Source organism: Platalea leucorodia (assembly GCF_965183815.1).
Source record: "Platalea leucorodia genome assembly, chromosome: 7".
Lineage (NCBI taxonomy): Eukaryota > Metazoa > Chordata > Aves > Pelecaniformes > Threskiornithidae > Platalea > Platalea leucorodia.
In genome coordinates, this window is record NC_138829.1 from 47,038,648 (window position 1) to 47,062,431 (window position 23,784).

Here is a 23,784-nt window from a genome sequence, read left to right on the forward strand (position 1 = left end):
TCTACATATTAATTGGGGGAGAGGTCTCTCTATTTTTTTTTTTCCCCCCCCCTATGTGTGGGGGGGAAAGTGCGGAGAAGAGCCTCTTTAGAGTGTAGATAGTTTGGAGGGAGAGACGGAGGGCAAGTGTGTGTGTGTGAGAGAGAGAGGGAGAGGGAGGGAAAGAAAAAGACCCCTTTTACTGTGCGAGATCTTAAGGGGGTTTGGAGATCTGGTCAGCTTTCAAGAACATCTGAATCCTCTTAGAGCTCCCTGGCCCAGCTGTGAGTGTGTGTGTATGCGAGAGGGAGAGAGAAAGAGAGGTTCCTGGTGCCCCTCCAAGCGCATTAAGGACACTCGGGCCTTTTAATTTTAGGAATGAATGCTGATACTTGTGTTTCTTATTGTGATCCGGCTGCCATGGATTCCTACTACAACGCAGCCTCCCAGGGCACAGAAGGCACCTCGCCTTTTAGGGCATTTCAAGCAAGTGACAAGTTCAGCCCTACTTTCCTGGCCAGCAAAGGACAAGGCTTTGGTGACAGCAGCACTAAGTGCCGGAGCCGCTACAGCCAGCAGGAATGTCAGTCCCTGGATGGCAGCGTGCAGGCTCCCGGCTCCGCCGGGGCTCCGGCCTCCTTTAACAAATACCCTCCGCAGCAGCAGCCGCCGCACCTCTACATGCAGCGAGGCCCCTGCAAAACCCCCCCGGAGAGCAACCTCAAGCTGCAAGAGAGCAGCGGCCACAACGGAGCTCTGCAGGTCTCCTGTTACGGTGAGTCCTTGGCGTGCGGCGGGGGAAGCACCGCGGGCGAAACCGGAGAGAGACGCCCGCGGCTGGAAAGGGCCCCCCGGGGGCGGGGGGGGCGGGGGGGGTGGCTGCCCGGCAGGACGAGTCCTCCCGGGGTCAAGGAGACCTTGCCCGGCTCCGCCGCGCCGAGCAGCGCTGCCGGCCGCGGAGCGCAGCGCGCCCGCGGGCAGCCCCGTCCCGCCGCAGCGGGGGCGGCCGCGGTGCGGGGCGGGGGCCGCTGGGCCCCCCGAATATCTGTATTCCCAGCCGGGTCTGGAGCCCGCGATGCCGGCGGGAAGCCGCGTTTCCCCCCTGTCCCGCTTTGCGCTGATTTTAATCGTCATTTCTGAGCGGGACCGGTGCGCTCCCGGAAAGCGTTAGCTCTGGGGCAATGCAGGGAAATCCGCAGTAAACGGGGAGAGAAACAGAAAGAGAAAGAAAGAGCGGACCGCCGGGCTGCGCAAAATATTCTCCGCGGGGACCCTCTTCCAGAGGGAGAATTTCTGGACAATTTCACCGAAATCTTCACTTCCCGCTGTAACGGTCTCTCCCACTTTCCTGTCTCTCACTTTCTCCCCTAATTGCCACTCCCCTAATTGATTTCTGCCCGGCTGCAGATAACCCACTCGCATCCTCTCCGCGGGTCATTAGCGGCAGTTAAGACACTCCCTTGCGCTGGCGCTCGGCAGGACAGCCGGGACCGGGGTCGCTGCTCACGTCGGTTCCCAGCGCGGGTTTAAAAGGCTTCTTCGGGAGGTTTCCGCTGTGTCGAGGCGATTAGGAAAAAGAAAAAAAAAAAAACCAAAACAAACAACAACCCCCTCCCCCAAAAATAAAGAACCAACCCAAACCCAAAACACCAAAAAGCCAACAACCAAACAAATAAAACCCCCACGGTTATTTTTTCCGAAGAAGAGAAAGTGGAAATGAAATCTCTTCCTCTCCCTGCCGGTGATCTCTGTGCGGGCAAAGCGGCGCTGCCCCGGCCTGGGTTCAGCGCGTCGCCGCTGACGGGGGGCGGCCGTGTCCCTGTCCCCGCTGCCCCGGGCCACCGTGCCCCCGCCGGGCAGGGCCACCGGCAGGGCCGTGCCGGGGTCTCCCCAGAGCCCCTAAGGCGGCGGTGGCTGCGGAGTGGGGGCGCGGGGAAGCCGGGAGCGGCCCGGGTCAGTTCGGCGATCCCACATCCAGGCTCTCGCCGTCATTTTGGGTGCTCTTTGCCCTCTTTACTTTCCCTTTCCCGCATCTCTAGACTTAAAAGGAGGCAGAGGCGCCTTCCCTCTGCCCATCGCCCGAACCCCGGCGTGCCGGGCCGCGGTCAGGCGCCGTCCATCACCCCCTGCCTGCAGCCAAGGTGCCCCCGCACCCCTCCCAGTCCCCGGATCCAGGTCCCCAGACCCGGTTCCCCCGCCACAGGTGACTCCCTTCCCGGGGAAAGGGCATTAAGCCCTCGCCGACCAGCCGTACCCGGGAACGGCAGGCCGAGCCCGGCTGCCCTGCGCCCGGCCGCGCTGCCCGCTCTCCGCCGGGCCGGGCCCGATCCCGTCCCCCTTCCCCGGCCCGCACGGCCCCGGCCCGCACCCGGGTGGCACAACCCCCTCCCGCGCGTGTCTCCCCGCCGGCCGCGGAGTGGCAGGAGGGCTCCGGCCGGAGGCTGCTTTCGCGCTTGCTCTGGCCGGGGCTTAGGCTGGGGGTTTCTCCCTCTCCCTCCCTCCTTCTCTTCCCCTGCCCCTTCCCCGTGGGCGGACAACGCCACGCCGGCGCCCAGGCCCGCACCGCATCCGCGGAGGCCTTCTGGGGCCTGGCCGGGGCCCACGGGGAAGGGCACGACGGGGCCGGGGAGACCCCGGCCGGGAGGGAGCCCTTCTCCGCTGCCGCCGGGCGAAGCGGGAGCCCAGGAGAGCCCCCGGTGCCCTCCCGGCCGCCCTGCCCTGCCCTGCCCTGCCCCGCCATCCTCCCCCTGCTAACCGGCTCTCTTGTTTTTGTAGGTTGCAAAGCCCAGGCTGCCGGCTTAGCCTGTGATGACACATTACAACCCCCGGTAGAGCCACACGAGTTTATCACCCTCCTTAACACCGCCGGGGTTCCCCCGATTTATTTTCAAGCGGGGCTCCGGGCTTGGCTTCAGTGGGAGCCCCGCGTCGGCGGCGGGTGGCCCGGCCCGGCCCGGCCCGGCCCCGCGCTCGTTGCGAGCCCCGTGTGATGTGGCTGGGGACGATGGGCTGTAATAAGAGACATATGGATCCGCGAGGATAATTAATAGCAATAATAATAATAATAATGGTTACTGATTGAAGAGGAGACTCGCTAATTATAGCCAGATCGGGGTTTCGCAAAGCGACTGCAGCACCCGTAGGCGCCTCTCCGCCTTCTCCCAAACGGCTCGGCCCGCCGCGCCGGGCGCAGGCGTTGTGTCCCGGGAGCCCCGGCGCCCGCCTGAAGGGACCGGGACCGGGAAATCACCGAGCCCGGGTAAATACCCTCGGCGGGGGTGAGAGCGGGTAAGAGAGCGCCGTCCCCTTTCTCGGCAGCGGGCAGAAGCGCGGCCGGCTGACGCGCAGGCGGGGTGCAGGGGAGAACTACGGGAGGGTTTTGCTCGGGGAGCAGGCGGCTGCCCCGCTGCCGCCCGCCGAGCCCCCGCGGCCGCTCCGGTGCCGGTACAGCCGTGCGCGTCCTGCAGAAGGGGAAGGAGCGCGGCGGCAACCGCTGGCTGCCCGCGTTCCCGGTTGCCCGGGGCTGAGGAGGATGCTGGGGTGGTGGGACGCCGTGCCCCTAAGTCCCTCAATTTAAAAAACAACAACACCCCCCAAAAAAAGATTAAAAAAAAAAAAAAAAGGGAGGCCGACAAAACGGCAGGCTCTCCGACCGGGCAGCGCTCCGGCGGCCGGCTTTTCCCCGCGCCCGGCGCTGCAGCGGGCCCATCGCCCGGGCCGCTCTCCGCACTGCCCGGGGGACGCCGCTCGCCGCACGGCGGCCCCGCAGCCGGCTCCCGCCCCCGCCTTTCCCCGCCTCGCCTGCAGAGCCCCGGGCGAGCCCAGCGCGGAGCGGGCGGGCAGCGCGGCGGGGCCCGGGCCGGCGGCGGGCACGGCGGGCACCCGGCGGGAGAGGGTGTCCCCCCTTTTTTTTCGTTTAATTTTTATTTTAATTCTTTAATAAACACGTCGTTTCGAGTTATAAAAAGCCCGTGCCTGCCATCTATTGCTCTCGGCTTCTATTTCTAGATCTAAGCCCTTCCACCGCATCGTACGGATAAATATAGGCCAGGGAGAGATGCGGCCGTAAATACACGGAGGACACGAGCGGCAGCCGCCGAAGCGCTTCCAGCCCGGCTGCTGGCAGGGCCGGTGGCACCGGGCGGCCCTGCCTCCGGCCGGGCTTCCCGCGGCCCCCTCGGAGCGGCGGCTGCCGGCCTGGCCCGGGGGGGGCCCGGCGGGGCTCCCCGCCTCCCCCGCCGCTCGCCCCCCTGCCTGGCCGCTGCCGACGGCCCGGCGGCCTCGCATGGCTTCCTCCGCTTTCCCTGCCGTAAACAGGGGCACGGGTTATCCCGCAGACCGGCACCGGCAATTAAAGCCGAAATCTTAAATAAAAGCCCCCAGAACAGGTTATATATCTTGGCTTAGGAGGGGAAAAGGCTTTCGAATGATTTATGTGCTGTAGTAATCTGATTTGCTATTTCTACTGCGTGGAGCCGAAGTAAGTTATATGTCTCGAAACATATGTATGCATATACCCATATACACACACAAATATATACGTATATTGCTGTCTAGAAATACGGTCCGGAAAAAAAATCCTTTGGGGAGTGAAGGCGAATGTGATGGGGATGTTTGCTCAAAGGAGACAGGAGAAAGGAAACGGACTTTCTCTAACAGAGGAAACTCTTTAAGTGCCGGGTTATGCAAATAACGACCATTTCTTTTATTTAGCGAGCAAATAAGAAGTGCAGCCTAAAGTACGTTATTAATAGAGGTGCAGAAAGCAACTGCCGTAGGAATCAGAGGCTCGCTGCGTGCCTTTTTAAATTGACACTTTTAATGCATTTCTCCTCCTCCTCCTCCCCCAAATATAACGTGAACTGCAGGCACGGCAGGAACGGGCTCGCTGGCGGCTCCCCCTCCGCCCCCCGTGGGATACCGCTCGGGGCTCCCCGCGGCGCCGCGCAGGGCCCCCGCCGGTGTTCAGGGGCTTGGCGGAGCCCGCCGTGCGCCGGGGAGGACCGGCGGCATCGGCCCCCTTCCCCCGCCTCCAGCCGCAGCCCCGAGCCCGGGGCGAGAGGGGGCACCCGCGGCCGTGGGCTCTCCCCGGGACTGTTGCGGGGCTCCTGCACACCGGGCGATGCCGTGCCTCTACCCCGGGGTCTGGGGCTGTTACGGCCCCCCCGGCCCTCCGCCCGCCCCGGTGCGCATCTCCGCGGGAACCGCTCCGCCGCCGGCCCGGGCGGGCGGCCGCTGCCCCTCGCCCGGCCGCGGGGTGCAGAGAGCTTGGGGGGGAGCGATCCCGGGCTGCGGCGGCCGCCCCGGTCCTGTCCCCCCTTCCCTCCCCCCTCAGCTTTGATCTGGGCCCTCGGCTCCCGCCCGGGCTCCTTCCCACGGATAAAAGCGCCGGCGGGGAGGCAGGCGGGGAGTGCGGGGGCTCCCCCCGCACCCCGGCGGGGAAAGGTGCGTGGGGCCGGGGGTGGGGAGATGCTGCTGCCCTGATCCCCGCGGGGGGCAACAGGGGCGTATAAAGGGGAGAAGTACGCGGGAGGGAGGCGCGAGTGGGGAAGCGGGGGACGGGCGTCGGGGAGAAGCGGCAGCGAGCGGAGGCAGTGCCGGCGGGGAGGGGAGCCGGCGGGGAGCCGGGCGGCAGGGCCGCCCCTTCCCGGGCGCTGCAGGGCCGCCTGCCCGGCCGGGCTCGGCCGGCGGCTCCCGGCGCGCTGCTGACGCCGCCCTGGCAATCGCCCTCTCTTTTCCACAATAGGGCCACCAGATCTGCCATTCAAGGGCTCCGGCACCCTCCCAGGGAGGGGAGGGAGCTCTCGCCAGGAGTTTGGCTAAGGCTCTGTTTGAACAGACACTCGGAGGTGCGGGATCTCCTCCGCGGAAACCTGCGGGATTTCCTCAGGGAGCAGGACGCGAAGGTAGGGCTCACGCTCCTTACCCCGGCTGCGCAGGAAGATTTATTCGCGGCTCTTTCCAAAGACGTTTTGCGCTTCTCTTGACTTGGACGGTAGATCTGGCTGGAGACTTTTATAGGATTCCTGACCCGAGCTGTTTATAACACTCATGTGTCAAAGGACCGGGAGCCTCCCTCCCCCTGTATTCCCGCCGCTCCCTCCTTGCAGGAAGATTTCTTTTCGCACTAGAGCTGTTTATTTTCGACTTGTCCGCTGCTGATTGGGATTAACTCCGCTTTAGCCCTACACTTCTGCAGCGCACGCTTGTAACCCCAGCAGGACGTTACCAGCGACGAGAAGGGTGCGGAAAGAGAGAAAGAGTCTTAAAACTTTTACTAGTCTTAATTGTTTTGAAAGCAACACAGTGCGAAGCAGACGAGAAAAATACTGATGGGGAGAGAGATTTGGAGATGCTTACTGAGTGCGTCTTTTCCTAAGGGTTTGGTGTAGGAGTCCTATTAACAATATATGCTGATGCCAGATAGCGCAAATGAGCTGTGTGTGTGTTATCTGGAGCTGCAGGCTGTTTATTTTGTGCTGCCTTTTGAGTGTACATTCAGTGTGGTTGCATGACTAACTGGCTGGAGTGATTCACTGGCTGCTTTATGGGTGACTGCTCAAAACAAGTTGTGAATCAAAAGAGATTTCTTTGGCTGTGGTTTCTAACCTCCCAAGTTAAATGCACTCAGGGTTTAAGGGGAGCTAATGTGCAGACTTCAATCCCTCAGATCTTGAAGATTTATTCCTTTTCCAAGCCCTTCGTTCAAAGGCATGATGAGTTTCCCTTGCAAGAGGGAGGTGGTGTCTGGGAGGCTCAGAGCCAAGGTCTGCTGCTAAAGGACATCTCCAGCCACAGCCCTGTCCATTCGCTCGCCCTAGTTCCCGGCTCTTTAGCCAGCTTCGTTCCCTGGAGTCTTTAAGTCCTGTTCAGGGCGTTTGGGTAGCTGCAGCAATTCTCAGGTAAAAAGTGTGACGCATCCTGTGGCAGTCAGAGACTTTTCTTCCCATTTTGCAGTCAGAAAAACTGAGACTCGGAACCTGCGAGTGGCTTGTGCAAGGTCAAGCTGTCGCCACTCAGTGGCATCAGTGGGATCCTCCCGGGGCCGTGGCTCCGGCAGAAGGAGGCTGTCAGCGGGCTGGAGAAGGAGCTCACTGCCGGAGTCCAAAAACTCATGGAGTAGAGGTTCTGTGCTTGATTTTGGAAGGGAATGAACTTAGGTTTCCTGACGGCCAGGTCCTTATTCGGTGCAAGAAGCTGGTGTGTGCTCATATGCTCAGGTCTCTCAGTACATAAAATGAGCTCAACCTGTCAATCCGCATGAACGGTCTCATCTTTAAAAAGTAACTCATCAGCGTGGGCAACCTATATGGGCCAAAACAAGATATGGGTTGGTCACTGCTTTTCAGAAAATGCTGAGAAATCCCTGCCTCAAAAGTCATGTGTTTCTGAGGTATTACTCCTACACATTTGGAAAAAAAAATCCCATCTCAGTCGTTAACCAGCTTGGAAAGCATGCGTCTAATATCTTCATGTAAATACATTTTCAAAAGGAAAAGAGAAATAGTTCTGGATTAGGAGAAGCCTGAGCAGTATGGCAGCTAGTATAGGACCCCTGTGACTTGAGAATCATTGACTAAAAGAGATGGATGGGAACATTTCATATGAATAAAGCGTTAGAGTAATTTACCATAGTTACATGCCTCTCAGCTGCCTCAACTTGTAAATGAAAGTTCGTAAGTAAAGGAGGAAAGCTGCTTACATATATTAAATAAATGACCTCCACTTTATTTTCTGTGTAAGTTCAAATGAATCAATGCTATTATACGTACTGGTGATTCTGCTTGGTCATGTTTTCATTCGTACTTGCACATCACCTTCATATTTTGACTGTCACATAAGTAAGCACGATGTGCAAGAGCAATTGTCACCACCACGATACTTCTAGGGTCATTTTTTGATCAAAGAGAGACGGGTCAATGAAGAATGTGGGAGAAGGATGGAGGGAGGAGGGAACAGAGATGAATGAGAAGCAGCAGGGGAAGAAGAAGTGGAGGTATCTTGGAGGGCTGTTGAGCAGTGGCAGACTCACCACTATTTTGGAAGGTGGTCCGCAACTGATTTTATGGACTATACACGTATGAATCCACGAGCATCAGGTTCTTTATCTCTCCATTGAGAATAGCTATGATTCAACATTTAGTAGCTGCTACCTTCAGGTCCCAGCAGGATTTAGCCATGACAAGCTGGTATGTTGTGAGCTATAGTCTCTCCTTATTTGCACTGATTGAAGACCATTGCATCGCCTAACTCAGCAGTTAAATGCCAATTCAAATCTGATTTTTTTTTTTTTTTTTTTTGTGAAGATGCGGTTTAAGGGTTTATCCCAATGCAGTTAATCTGCTTGCTGGAAACAGATGGTTGAATCAGTATTATTTCTAAATATATTCTTTATCAGCAAGAACTGTGTTCATTAGCTGTCAGGCAAGTGGGTTTTTAGTCAGTGATGGAGCCTGAAAGGTAAGCTGGTTTAGTCACTGGTAGACATGCTGTACGCTGAGGCTGGGTGAAAACTCTGTGGGGCTTACAAAGGTAGCAACCGCCTTTATTCAGTAAAAGTCTGCAAACACTACGAAACCAGAGACAGGGAGTCAACAGAAAGTCAAGGCCCATCAGAGAAGTGCTATCAATGGGAAATAAGGAACCTGAGGAAGAGACAGAACAAACATTTTGGGCAGGCTTCTGTCTGGGGGAAATAAAAGAAATGTGTAATGTTTTGAAATTACTCCTATCTGATTGCTACTGTGTTTAGGGAAATAGTGCTTTGTGTGCAAACACCGCTGCACAAAACAAATACCCTGGGTCTCATCAGTTCCTCCCTGTAGTGGAAATTGCCTCCTCAGGACTTGGGATATTGGCTGCCTGCTTCAGTCCGGAGCAGTAACACTGGTGTTGGGGTAGGATGCAGTTTCCAAAGAGGGAAATGGGGAACTGTATTAATTCTTTTGATGCAAGAGGGCTCAGATAACAAAGGTGCTTGTAGACATCTAACCTTTTCAGGAGCAGTGGAAAGTGAAAGGCATTCACACCAGAATCAAATCAAAACAAAGCTGTAAACTGTGCACAGGGAGAGAGGGCAATATTGGGAATTTTCCCAGAAAGGGTCGAAAACAATCATAGAATGACTCTGTGCTGGGACAGTGCCCAGAGAGATCTGAAGGCCCAGCTGCAAGACCCCAACTCCGTGAGGTGCTGGGGAACGTGTGTGACACAGGCCAGAAGGTGTTTCACAAAACAGGGGAAATGGGAAAATGCTATTCAGTCTGAAACTTAACAGGAGGCCAGAGCCACTGCAAGGTTTCTGAAAGAATAGAAAACCGTCTTAAAAAGGAAAACAAAGGCTCACCAGGGTACTAGCCTGCTGGGCGCGGAGTTGGTCCCAGGCTGTTGGGTCTGCCAGGCGGGGCTTGGGTCACCCGTAGGACTGGCCATTTCCAGTGTGCGTGCTCTGTAAGGCAAGCACAGGGAGGCCCACAGCATCAGGTTTTTCCCAGCCCCAGCAATGCCACTCAAGAAAGGACCCAACGGGGGGCTGACGCATGTCCGTTCCCACCGCAAGGCTGGCTGGAGAGAGGAGCCAGATGGAGCCTTGCTCTGCAGCCCTTGGACACAGAGAAGAGCCTGAGGTCAAACACTGGGGCAGGGGTATGCTCTGCAGCCTGGACTGCCGCGCTGGTCTCCGGTTTGGGAGCCTGCGAGACCTTCTGGAGCACTGTGTGGATCTTTTCCAGCCTTCCCTGGGAGAGTGCATGCCCAGACCTCGTCCTGGAGCGGAGTCAGGAGCACAGCTGTGGCAAGCACTGTGTTATAGACATAACCTGGCTTATCAAGATTTGGTCTGAACCTTCGTAAGCAGATTGGAGCCAGATATCAGTCTGAGCTAGACAGGACACAGCCAAATGCTAGAAGGCAAGAGGAAGAAGAGACCCACCTAAATTGGCAGAGGACCTGCAGACATTTTGTGTTCCTCACATCTCCAGATGCCAATGAGGACTTCCAAGATAAATAGCCGATGGACCAATTGCTAGACACTTAGGCAGATTGTGCAGGAGGCCAGAAACACTCTATGAAGCTGTGGGATTTATGGCAGAGCTTAAATATTGCATTTCAGCCCTTGAACAGAAGACGGAAAGCTGGTACTGGAAGAGAGGGAAGCTGGTTACTTTATATAGGTATGAGGTCCTGTGCTAGAGAGGAGAGTATTTCCATCCAGTTCATACCACTTCAAGCTATTAGAAAAAGGGACTTATGCAGGATAGAAAGCAATGGGGGATTGGCTGCAACATCAAACATGAGTGCAGCGGCTCACTTAAGTGTGGCTCTGATGGGGAGGGGAAATATCCACAGAGACGGTTGTTATAAATATATGGCTAGTCAGGACAGAGCCTCATAAAAATCTACCGAAAGGCCCAAACTCAACTCAGGAAACAGAGGGACCTGAAGCTGCACATGTAAAGCTGTGTGATACTGGTTTTAAGTTAGAGTTGAGGCTGCAGCAGGGCTTTGTGGTGCCCAGGGCTGGATATTAAGTTGGTGTTCAGAGAACCCCGCACTTGCCTTGCAGCCTTTAATTAGTTTGCTTTTGGGAAGGGTACTTTTGTGGCTGGTTGTACTGAAAATCCCCTTTTCCTTGGCCTCAGTGGCAAAAAATAAGAGTTCTTCGTTGAACAACCTATTTGTCTCCATTTGGCAGTGGTCTGCTTCAGCGGAAGGGCTACGGGGGAAGCCAAGCAGCAAGAGAGGGGTTATCACATGTGTAATTTATAGGCATCGCAGATGCTCGTTCAGGCACTGCAGTTGCTAATTGAAACTAGACAGAGAGGGAGATGATGGGACAGTCTAAAACAGAGCCACCCCATGGGTACGAGGGAAGGCAGGGACTAGGGCAAGTGTCCTTGCTGGGGAGAAATGCCTGCAGGACACTGGACTGCCGGGGTCCAGGAAAATGCTCGGCATAGCCAAGGTGGGAGATGAACTAATACTCAGTGTGTACATCATTGTGGTTGGTACCTGGTCAGTGAGCACCAGGGCTTTCAAGCAGTGGTGTTTTCCTTTAAAGACATGGCTCATGTGAAACAGAGAGGTTTGGGCAATCTGTTTGCAGCATCTGCCTCCACGGGCAGGCCCCTGAGCTCTCTCTTTGAGCTTGTAGCCAGCTCCTGGACCTCATCTGTTGTCCCGGTTAGAAAAAAAGGCCAGCAAGAGCTTTGCTGTGTAATGTGTTAATCAAAGGGTGCTTCTGCTTTACCATTAATGGATAATATCTGGCATGTGTCTTACTAGGTTCATTTTGGTTTCCACTGTGGATATCTGGTGGTGAAAATGGCTTTTGTGTTAGGGCAAGTCCACAGCAAACTAGCGTGTGTCTCCCACCACCTGTGTAAGGCAGCCCTCACTCAAGAGATAACAGTGCAGGTACTGTATGGCTGTATGGCCAGCAATCCAATCCCTCCGTTATAGGATTATATCCTGGCATATGGTAAACCCTTTAATAGGAACTGATAATGTTTTATAAGCAGGCTGTCATGAGCATAAGGCTGCCAATCTGAAACTGAACCCAGAGTGAGGTGACCTGTTGAAAAAAGGTGTAACACACCCTGGGCAGACGCTCAGCCAGGGGCGATGGGGTAGCGCTTCCCCGATGCGAGGGAATGGAGCAGGGCACTGTCAGCCTGCCTGGCCTTGCGGGGCACTGATCCTGCTGCTGGAGGCTCAGCTGCAGACTTGCCAGGATTACAAAAGCTCCACATGCTTCTTGTGAGAAGGGAAAGCTACCTCGGTGGCCAGAGCAGTCAGCTGGGCATTTTCAGAGCTGAAGCAGTTTCTGCTGAACACAGCTGGGGTTGCCTCTGGGGTGGGGACAGCACTGACACGAGACCAAAGCCACCAAAGGCTAGTTCTGCCAACGCCTTGTTCAAATGCCTTTTTGGGGGCAGACAACTCCCTCAGCAGGACAGCAAGAAAAGGCTGAAACTGCATCCTTTTTTTTTCTCCTTTCTTTCACAGTCTGCAGGAATGACAACGCTCCTGCTTCATCCAGTAGATGCAGGTTTGCAAGAGCAGAGTTCAAGGAGCTAGAAGCATCCCTCAAAAAGGCTCCTGATATCAAAACAAGGTGTGATTGAAAAAAAACCCTCATTTGGCAACGGTGTCTGCTTTGGAGCAGAGACTCTCTTCAGAGTAGCAGGGCAAAAACTCTCTGGTCATAGTGAGAAAGCTTGGAATTTAAAGATGAAATGTTGTACAGGAGATGGGGAAATAAAACAATGGGTGATGAGTATTCATGCGAGCTCATTATACCCGAAACACTCAAAAAGGAGGTTCTGAGGTTTCGTTATGATGTCAAAACCATTGGACATCTTGAGGTTGCAAAACCCTTAGTCAAGCCAAGAGAGAACTGGTTTTGAGGAAAATGCAGACAGATGATGGAAAATTGCTACAGGAAATGTGATGCATTTCTTGCATGGGTTGTATTTCAAAAGTGGGTCCCCAAAGATGGGGAGAAACCCTACTGGGCCATGTCTCCTGGGGACCTTACTGCGATTCATTGCAGTTGAGCCTTTGCCTGAGATGGAATCTGCCAGAAAATATTTGTTGGTAGCTATGGATTTCTTTAGAAAATGACCTGAAGCTTACCCAAAAAGGAACCAAGAGGCTGTGCTTGCAACCAAGTTTCTAAGGGATGAATTTTTCACCATATTTGGGGACCTAGAGATGAAGAACATGCAACAAGGCAGAGGCTTTGAGGCCAAAGTATTTCGGCAGGTTTGTCAGATACTCGTAAATGCAATAGGAGGTAGACAGCATCCTATGCATGGTGGAGAGGGGAAGCTTGGCTGGTGCTGGGAGGAGGCATTGAGTTAACTGCATGACGCTTGGCCTAGATGCCCCCATTTACACTGCCTGGTCTCCCAGCGCTGCTCTCAAGGCCTTGGTATCTGCCTGCCCCATGGTGGCATCTAGAGACCTTAGTGTGTCTTGCACGGCACCAGAAACCTATGAGTGGGCAACTGAATCACCCCCCAGATACTTTACAAGAGAATGACAAAAGGACCAGGACTAATTCAGCCCTTTGTCTATTCTGTTCATTTTAATGACTTTCAGAGAAGTAGAAAGGGAAAGTGCAGTCTGACCCCAGTTCTCCTTTTCAGACATTAGCCAGGAAACACAGCACACTCCTTGCAAGAAGTTCGTAAATTTGGGCCATTTGGTATGCACTGGTCTGGCCTATCCAGACTCTGCAAAAATCAAGTGGAACGGCTTGGCTTTTTCTAGAGAAAAACAAATGCAAGTATTCCCTTAGGCAACATGCACGTTCTCTGATGTAGGTTTATGTGTAGAAACCTGGCTGATTCCACCCCCCCATGGAGATGGAGAGATTAGGAGCCCAAAGCAGGTAAAGCATGGTGTGTAGCAGTGACCACATATGTGCATTAACATGTAAGAGGCCAGGGGGTCCTGGCACAGGACGAGTTATGAGGGGAACTGGGTGGGTCCCGAAAGCCAGGAATACAGTTGAGTCTGACAGAAATTAGTTCCCTACTAGGGAAAAATAGGGAATGACCTGGTTTAGCCCGTAGATTTCATTAAAACCAAAAACTTTGCTGAGAACTCCTTCTTAGGGGCTTAAAAGGAAAGGGAACAGCAGCTGAAGGCTTGCAGTGGCATCCCAGTGGGAGCAGAGTCAGCCTGAGCTGGCTCTATGAAAATGGGCTGACGGGAAAACGCGATACAAGTATGTAAATAGCTAAATTGGTTGCTCTGACACTCTTCCTCCCCATATGTCTGAGGTGAAGCAGGTCTATGGGTCTGGGTTTTGCTGGCAGGAGGCTGAGCAGGGGGTGGTTTTGCAGGGGTGCCTGGTGTTGGTGAGTGAAGCCGTTCCCAGAAGTGCCAGAAGTACTGACACAGCGGTGTGAGCATGGGCCAGCCGATGAAACCAGCGGATGAAGGCACCGAAGACTGCTCAAAGCATACCCCAGAGCAGGCTAGGTAGGTCCGGAGCCGGGGGCAGGGGTAAGCAGGGGACCCGGCGGTGTGGTGGTGATAGCAGCGTAGCACCGTGGTTGAGCCCAGCAGGGCTGTCCCTGCCCGCTCCTCGCCCCGTTGTGTCCTGCACAAAGGCCACCCCTTCCCCAGGCGGGCAGCTCTGCTCCACAGCCCCCAGCTCTCCTGGCAGAGCTGTCTCCTGGGGGAAAAACCTGTTAAAAAAAGAGATGACACACTGGCTTCCAGACTGTCTCCGGCTGGTAATAATCTATAGAGCTTTTTATTGTAGCATCTGAACATCACGGTCCATCTACTGACAGGTGATGGAGCACCAAAGTTTTCTTTTCTGTTTATGTCAGATCATGTTCTTGACAAAATTACACACACCCACCCCCCATCCCTCTCAGCTGGGAGCTATTTTACAAAGGAGTTACTTACATGGGAAGGTTATTTAGTCCAGTATGTACTACAGTTTGAAGCAAATTGGACTGTATAGCAGTTGTGCTATCCCTGTTTATAAGCCTCAGCTTCATCAGCTGTAGGCATCAATGGGGAAGAACGGTGTGATTTAAGCCCATTTGGGAAGCTGCATCTTTGCTTTGGAAAAGAGGGGACATGAGCTGCAAATACTCAGAGTCCCTAATTCCAGGCAAGCCTCTTGGTACCGGCAGGTGCAGCACAAGGGCTCTCTGACCCCTTCTTTGGGATGGAGAGCTTCCACAGTTTCCTCTAGCACTAAAACCTTGGCTCCAAAACCCTGGCTTGTTGGAAGCTACAGCCTTATAACTGTGTTCACTGACGGAGTTTTGTAGTTTGGACCCCCATTATTTATGTTCGACTGTATATCTTCTCCTGAGAGCCTTATGAATAAAATGAATTGCAGCAGAAATCACACATTCCCATACAGGCTTGTTTGCCTCTCATGAAGTCTGCAAAACTGTGACCCAAATGTACGGTGCGATAGTAAATCCAAGAAGACAGTGTGCGGGAAGCCTAGTCTGAGATGAGAAGGAAGGAGAAAGCAAGCCGCTGCAGCTCCCAGCAGCTTTCCTTGCAGATGCTCTGAGCCCAAGAGCTGGGGATGCTTTGGGAAGCAGAGGCCAGCCAGTGCCTAGTGGCACCGCTAATGCCAGGAGTCCTCAGACATTGGAAACTGAAGTGTTTATCTGTTCTTCCCAAATTTCATTCTTTCCAGACCCTTGCAGATAGGCTTGTTTCTAAAGTGTGGAGGAAGATGGAGCAGGTGAAAAGGCGTCTTGCTTACTCTCGGCTAGGAAACTCTGAAACAGTACGTACCTTTCAGACCAGTGCTTTCAACATGTATTGGTTCCAGCCCGTGTTTTGTGATTGTGTATTTTATTCTCCTCTCTAGGCCATCCTGCCTGCAGTCGCTCTTTTCACGTGCTGTTAAGGCCTCGCATTGCTTCCCGTTTTGCTAGAAAAGGCAACTTTTAAATACCAAAGCTCTGGTTGTGGCACTGGCGTGGGGATGGCGTCTTCTTTAGGCAGAGCCCTTCTGAGCTGAGGGCAGTGTCAGCACATGGACACTCATGTGTAGATCAGAAATACCCCAGAACAAGGGCTCCCCTAAAGGAGTATTTTGGGAGATGGGCCAGGAGGAACGAACGCCCCTTGCGTTATGTCTGCAAATCGTCTGTGAGCTAGGTATGATTTTTTGAGGTCTGTCTGGGACCCAGGATTGTTGCTGGGATGATGTTTGTGAGTAATCTTTGGTCAGCAGATTGTGCGTGTGTGTCAACCGCTGCAACAAGTAGGCAGCAGAAAGGCGATCTGTGCTGGTGAGTGGAAGGTAGATACACGGTGGACGCATGAGATAAGAGTCTTTTCTGTTCCCTGGTTGGATGAGCATCACTGGCAGAAGTAGGTTTCTGGGGCAAATACTCCTTTTCACGAGTTCCTAAAGATGATTTCTGTAAATATTTGCTAATGTTTACTTGACATTTGCAGTTGCTCATGTCAACATGATCCCATCCTGGAATGTTAACTGGAAATAAACACAAAAGTGGGCACGAGCTCAGCTGATGTGGATACAGTTTTTAATTCAGGCTGATTTTCATGGTCATCATCTTTCACGTAATCATCCAGTTCTGCTGAGCATTAGTGGTGCTAGGAGCTTAGTGCTCCAGGAGCTTCACTGTTTCCAAGATTCATGATTTTTTTGTTCTCTGTTAGGAAATATGTTACCAGAGTCACTGTTGTTTGTGCCTACTGTCTGACACTTCCTACCAAAATCCTGCCTCCAGTTGCTTCTAACTTAATCAAGACTTAACGATTTGGCCTAAAAGCTCCCACAGCAGTAGTTTGCCTCTGGCTGTTTTCATAATGCTATTTTTTTTAAAGTTCATCTGAATCAATTAAGCTGTTCCAAGAACGTAGCTAAAACTAAGCACATTTTTGTTTTCTCCATGTCAGAAAAAACTGACAATGTCTTTTTTCAAAAGTTCTGGTGCACTGTGCTGTGGAGCAAGAACGTCACGCTCGCAGTGGAGCTGGGCTTGGGTAGGAAATGTGCTTCATGCCTTTCTTCTGAAAAATTGTCCAAGAACAAGCCTTAAGGAGTTGTGGTTCTCACTCACTCAGTAGCGACAGCTTTCACTTTCACACCTAAACACACTGCAGATTTCCCATGCTCTGGGCATGTTTCCAGCCAGGTCTGAACCCTCTCTTCTTGCAGTGGCCATTTACCCCAGTAGATGGTCCAGCCTTCCTTGGACCCAGGCAAAGCAGGGGAGCACATTGTTTGATATAACTACAGACACAAGAAAAACTATCTGGGGAATCAGCAGAAAGCTGGGATAAGAAATCTGGATGTGACAGTGTGGTCTGAAGACTGGGGAGCGTGTCGTGTGTCGGACTGAACAGGGGCTTAGGACTGGGTGGCAAAGATACGAAGGTATTGCATTATTCAGGGCATCTGAGTAGCACACTGAGGCCAACAGGACCTTTATCTCCAAGGTGCAAAAATATTAGACAATGCTGAGAACTTTTTAAAGCTCTGGCTTAGTATCTCAGAGCAGTTGTTCTGTGCTTGGTGGCTCTGCGTCCCGGTTTGCCATCCGTACAACATGAGCAAGAGCGGTGCTTTGTCTCAGCGGGCTCGTTGTGGCTCAGGCATCTCTGTGCGACCCTCCGATACAGCTCGGTGAACGCTGCGGGAAACCCAGAGGACACTGAACAGGGTGTGGATGCTGTGCAGTAACTAAGGACTGCCTTCACATGCAGGATGACAAGAAGAAAACAGAGAACTGTTCAGCGGCGGTAAGGATGCAGTATATGTGACCCGAAGACCCAGGAAGCAAGAAATATTTTAGAAAAGAAATAAGAGGAAAGGCACAAAAGCCATTTGCGCCGTGCTCTCACTGCTCATCCTTCTGTGTCCCATAGATGTGTTTGGTGTCTGCGTTGGGTGTAATCATGGTGCTGAGCAGCCAGGGGCCACCCCCAGCTGGCAGAGGTGGCTGCAGTCCGTCAGCGCTGGTGGACCCACACTGCTCCGGGCACCATCCACAGCTGCAATAGCATGAGGGGCAAATGTCCTCTCTGGTCCAGTCTGTCCCCAGAAACATTTGGTTCCAGAGTAGCTTTATAAAGGGATTCAGTGCTGCAGGTGATGGTGAGAGATCTGCATCTTGGCCTGGTTTGGTCACCACCAAATGCAGTGGCCAGACCCCGGTAACTTCAGTGGTCAGGGTTGAGTGGCTGGAGAGCACAGGCAGCATGGGCGGACGCTGGGGGAGTGCGGCTCAGCGGGCATGGGCAGTCTGGGGGGAGAAGGGAACCACAGAGGTGGAGAAGAAAGTAAAGGTCAAATTCTTTTGACTCATGCAAACCCACTTCTTTCTTTTTCCCCCTGGTGACAATTAAACATGTTGCAAGGTGAAGTAGTCCTCAAGTGAAATTAAATCCCCCTTCTCAGGCCTCGGAGTGTGTAGCACTCTGAATTACTTGACAAGCACAGTTTACCCTTTGAGCAATTCACAACTCCCCTCTCACAAGTAAGAGCACACTTCTGTGGATGTTTTCCTTGTTCAGTACTACCTAATGGATTTTTTTTTTCTTAATAACTGTCATTTGCCCTGCCTCTTGCTATGCTCAACTCAAAATGAAAAACGTAAGTTGCTGGCTGTGAATACTATCCATTATTCATTTACCAGAGGAATCTTAGGCACATTCATCCCATTTCCTCTTGGTGCCTCATTATCAATAAACCTTTGCCTCACCGCTTCTGTAAATCATTTTCATCCCTTTCCTTTGCAAACCATGTGCTTGGGCTCTTGCACAAATGTCTCATGAGAGTAATGGGCCAAGTCATATAGTATCATTTTTACTCCTTGATAAGCTGGCAAAACTTCATTAAGAGGAGATTATTGAACTGCACATATATATTTTTTTGGAAGAAAGCATTGGACTTAAACCATGAAGCAAGCAGTGCTTCCAAGTATTTTCCCAGGCACAGCAGCTTGCATCAGCAGTTGGTATAATTCAAAAGACACATACCACTCTGGCTCCCATGGGGAATGTGCACCTTCTCTCTGCCGTGATACGAAGGATGTGGAGCTAACCCTCCAGAGATAAAAGTGCACTAAGCTGGGGGTCAGATTTCAGGGCCGAGGAGAAATGGGGGAGAGTTTCAAACATCTTTCCCTCCTCCCCATGCCCCAACAGAAAGAAATGCAAGGCGTGCAACCCGCGATTTGATGGTGGGGTCCCATCAGAGGCTGGAGCGATGTGGACGGTTCCCCACCTTGGCAGCTGCTCTTCATGGCAAATGCCAGCAGTGGATGTAAACCTGGAGCCAGGCTAGGGCAAGGGCAGACTGGCTGCTGCAGACGCTGGAGGGATCCTGCAGAGGCCAAGAGTTTATTAAACTTCAGTTTAACTGGAGCTGAAATATGTTCTTCTAACACAGGGCAGCAGAGGTTAACGGAGTCCTTTTTGTAGACATTTTATGACACTCTTTGGGGATACATATAAGACGACTGGTGCGTTCTGAGTAATTTAAATAAATATTTGTTTAGGCTGTGTAAGGGGCAATTGGAGTTCCCAGGCAGGTCAGTCTTAGACGGATTTTTCTTTCTTTGCCCTTTCTCCCCAGCTATAGCGTAGACATGCTGCAGTTCATGGCCAGGCCATGCAGCACAGCTATGCCCCCACAACACCTTGAAACGGCTCTCCTGGTCAGGGAGACCTTGAGGCCACCACGCACCCCCTGTACTGCATGGGGGCTCACGGGGACCAAGGGTGGCAGCCCCTGGCTAGCAGGGGCGGCCGGGGCCCTCAGACCCTGTCAGGACTCCAGGCTTCCCCCTCTCCCTGGGCACCAGCATCTCCTCAGCAGGAAAACCCTGCAGGACTGCAGCACCGTCCCCATCTCCTGACCCCACGGCAGGCAGATGTTTTGCAGGGGGTGACCTGAGTAATGGAGTGAGGAGGGGTGTAGAGGTTGGGGGAAACAACTTGCCCCTGTCAGGTTTGCTGTTAGTTGGTTATTTTGTCTTCGCTCTTGGTTAGCAAGCTCCCAGTTTGGTTGTGCTGCTGCTTCTTGCTTCAGTTTGTGATTTTGCTGCCCTCTTTCTCTCTGCCAGCAAAAGCTGATGCCAGCCTGTCGCCTAGCCCCAGTGACTGTGAATTGGTGGGTTTGGTAGCCAGAAACCTAATTTCTTTCTGGAATACTTCTAAAAGCCTAGTACTCATAGGAACATTAGCAATTCCCAGACCTGGCTGGCCTTGAGTTTTGCAATGTGCTGTCAGAATGGAAATAAGTTTTAGCTGTGCTTCCAAGAACGGGCAGGTTTGGGGAAGGCTGAATGTTTTTCTTCCCTCATTCGTGCCTTTCTTTACTAATCAGCTGTATAAAACTGAAGAACAGCAGAACTATTTTCTTAAAGAACCTGGCCCAAACTTTGGCCCAACATTTAAACTCAACCCTTTCTGTGGTTCAGTGAGGTTCAGCCAACTTTGGGTGTTTCCTGTTTTTACTTCAGCTTTCCCACCACTACTGCTTTCCGATTTCCAAGCGAAAATGGTAGCACCCAAATCCCCCTGAGATGCGCTGTACTTGGGTAGCAATGGGGCCGCCGCAGCATCTCATCCAGGCTCGGAGTCCCCAGCTCTTCTCCACGGGGGCACCTGGGGGCCCAAATCAGGAAGCACGCGAAGCAGCACAGGAGCTGTGCTGGGCGGATTTGTTGGGGCTTGTCTGACTGCCCGTCTGAAGTACACAACGCTTCACTTTAAGCATAAGGGTAGTCCGGGGACACGCATATGCTGCAGTGCTTTGCTGGATTAGGGCCGCAGGCTGGCTGCTTCAGCTAGGCAGAGCCCGCTCAGACGCCTCCCTGGCCGGTGCCTGCAAGCCTTTTGAAGTTCGTCTGTCACTAATTTGAAACAGGACTCCATAATGCAGAGGCAGCTGAGCTCTTGCTCAGCTCGTGACAAAATGGCTCTAATCTCCCTCCTCCTGCCCCTCTGCTCTGCTGGTTATTTCAGGTTGCAGCTCCAGCCCTGTTACCAGCAGCACAAAACAGGCAACTGGAAGTCACCTCTGGGAGGCAGCTGAACTTCAGCAATGCATTGCTGCTTCTGCTGTGAAGAGGTTGCTTTTGCAAAGCAGACAGACAGAAGAATGCAGAGAGAGACAGACTGACGGACGGACTAACCGACCAACGGTGTGAACACTGTCCGGGCAGGCACAGACGTATAGGATGGGGTGAATCACTCTTCAAGCTGGCAGCAGGGAATTAAACTGTGCCATAGCCAGACGTTAGAGCAAGGCTCAACTCCCTTCAGGTGGTTTTGCCTCACCAGCCCTCCCCACCAGCTGGAAGGAGCGTCCCCTCCTCTCCTCTAACTCAATGGCTGATTTATATCTACTGTCATATGCGATGGCTGGTGGTGCCTTGCTTGCTGTGCAGTTAATGTGGAAGGCAACACATGTTGAGACTGTGGAAGGTTGCACCTGTGCCTTGCACCTCCCTCTCGCCCCGACGGAGCAGATGCCCTGCTCACCCAGCACCCAGCCTTGGATGGAAATTGTAGGGGAAACGTCTGGGGTATGCTGTGGGGAAGAGGGAGGCGCTGACTGGTTGCAGGGGAAAGCTCTGAAAGAGATGACAACTTGCAGTGAAGAGCCCACTTTTGTCTTGCAGTGCTCAGGCAAGGGATCTTTTCAGATCCTTGCAGTGGCCAAAGGCCATGGGTGAAGGTTAAGATGAATACATAAATCTGCATCCAATGGGAAGGCTTATGCTCTTCCTTTCAGAGTGGGAGCTTAGTCCTAAGCCCTGCATCACTCTCAACTGTCACTCACATCTGAACAACCCTCAGTGTTTCCACTGGCACTGCCTGCCGTCAGCCCCAGAGCTCCCCAGCACTTACCTTTCCCTGCTGCATGTACAGGGTCTGACTTTATAAGGCCTTGGAGCAGGTAGGGCGTTGAATCCTGGCTATCTTAAACACTATCCTCATGGAACTCTGCTGGACATAATTTCCAAACAGGGGAGGAGCAACCTTACTATATCTAGATTTTCTAAAGGAAACACAAGCCTGAGAGAACTGGATGATCCTAAAATAAGGCAGACAGGCAGATGGGGCAGATGCTGCCCCAGATGCTGACGGGCAGTTAGTGACACGCAGCTCAGATGGGGGCGGGACAGAAGCCCCACGTGGGGTCAGTGCATCAGGGCATGCAAAACCCCAAGCTGCCTATAGTGCTTGTCTGTGGAGAATGAAAGACTTCAGCAAACAGCTGCCTATTCTGCCTTTAATTTACCCAAGGGTCTGTGGACCCTTTTGCACTTAACGCCCAATAAACAGCTACTGGCCTGTGTGTAGGTATGAGTGAGTATGTGTATGACTGAGATGATCCCTAATATAATTGTCCTATATTAGTGATGCTGATTTTTTTTTCTTTATAAGCTCCCATATTTTGTCTTATGCAGCATTGAGCTAGGTTTTCAGAGCAGTTAGGTGCTCACATCTGTCTCTGAGGGGCTTGAGAAAAGCCAGGACCCTCAGGTGACCATGGCCCTGGCAAGGCAATGCAGGATTGCTTTGGAAGGAGTAGACTACTTATCCAAAAGGTAGCAAATTCAGAGCTGAAGGGAAACTGAAAGCCCTTTTAAGCCCCCTTCTGATCCTTGCCTGTCTCGTCCATCTTCCTTGGCAGAAAACCACTGGTCATATATCAGTTCAGAGGTACTAGGTGGCTTTTGGTTCACATGCACTATTTTAGGTGGAGACACAAGTAGGACATAGCAGAAACCCACAATTCCCAGCTGTTTGTGACATGCCTGCAGTGGGAAATAAAAGAGACATTTTAAACTGCAGTAGCTGACCCATCTTGACTGTCATACTTTGAAGCAGGACTTTGCACGTAGCCTGGCGTGCTGAAAACCCGTAGCTGACAACCCTCAGCCCTAAGCCTGGGGCTGCCTATGTGGGATCTAATGGGGGTCTGGCTGCCACTGAGCTGCACACTGCTCACTGTCACCTCCCTCCACTGTCACTCAGAAAGCCATCTTGTGGCTGATCCTGGCACGACAGAGCCCATCCCCAAGGCACTTGGAAGACCTTCAGGTGTCAGAGAGGAGAAAGCCAGGTCACTAAGAAATTCATGGGTTCCTCAGATCCCCAGCCTCAGAATATGTGGCATAAACAATCATCTTTCACATTCAGTAGTCAGGCAGTCAACAGAGCAGTTTCATTTTCTCCCCGTGGAGGCAATGGCAGTACATTTTCTTGCTCTTTCTCTTCTCCTATATCACATTCTGGGAGCCAGAAAGTGAGCTGCTATTACAGTAGGTTGCTAGAAGCATTTTTGTGCCTTCAAAATTTGCTAGTCAGCTCTTTCCTGCTGTTCAAATGAACGTGCCACATGAAGAAGGACTTGGGGCATAAACTGTGCCTTTTTGCTCTAGCCACAGCTTCTATGTGGAGTTTTCAGAATTGATTTGTTTATATAGAAGCCAGTTTTGTTAGTGTCCTTTAAGTAACATGAAAGAGGAGCAAGCAGCGCATGTTGCATTTGTACAGATGGTGCTGAGCTCTCCCCAAGTAGCCACAGGGTGTGTGAATACAGCTAATCAGACAATAAAGCAATATGTGCCCTCAAAAGCAGATGTGTTTGTATGGGGAAAAAAAAAGCTAGTGCAGAAAAAAAGCAAGAGGAACAGCAACTTCCACAAACAAATAACACACACGCATACACACACACACACGTTCTCCAGGCTTGCTGTGACGTTAGCTTCTCAGCAGCACCGGAGTTAATGTTTATCAAGCCGGCTGTCCCCAAACCCTCACAGTGATTTACTCAAGGGGAACATAACCAGCCAGGCACAAGAGGATCTAAGTGCAGCCAAGGCTGAAGTGGTTTTGACTCCCAAGGAAGGATCTCCGAGGCATGCAGAGCAGAGACAGAGCCAGTGACTTCAATTATACACTGGCTGCAGGGCCACCAAAAGCCTATGGACCCACTGGTGCTGTGTGGCACCTTTGGCATCGTCTCCAGACTGCCTTTCAGGAACAGAAGGAGTTTTTGAGATTTTTCTGCTCCAGGCCTTAGTGTGGCTCCTGCTATATGCTCTGCTCAGAAAAATAAGTAAGTCTCTTCTTGAAGAGATGGGCCCTGGGTGTGGTCAGGAGGAGCACAGTAGAAAGAAACACTCCTCTCCCCCTTTCATCCTTCTATGAATAGGCTTTTCTGTAGGAATTTGCTGTCTGTAATTAGTTCCCCAACGTGGCCAGGTATTTCACAGCTGTGGGTTTCACTATGTCCCTCCTTTGCTGTAGAGCCTC

The 23,784-nt window shown here is 52.6% G+C and overlaps 1 protein-coding gene across 1 annotated transcript in view; it reads left to right on the forward strand.

The window, feature by feature from the left end:
* Positions 1 to 357: 357 nt before the first annotated feature.
* ALX4 (ALX homeobox 4) overlaps positions 358 to 23,784 on the forward strand; it is a gene marked incomplete at both ends in the record, with an annotated part of 39,809 nt that continues 16,382 nt past the window's right edge. Inside the window, one exon of the mRNA XM_082318327.1 lies at positions 358 to 754. Coding sequence (XP_082174453.1) covers positions 358 to 754 — 397 coding nt within the window. The remainder of the gene's footprint in view (positions 755 to 23,784) is intronic.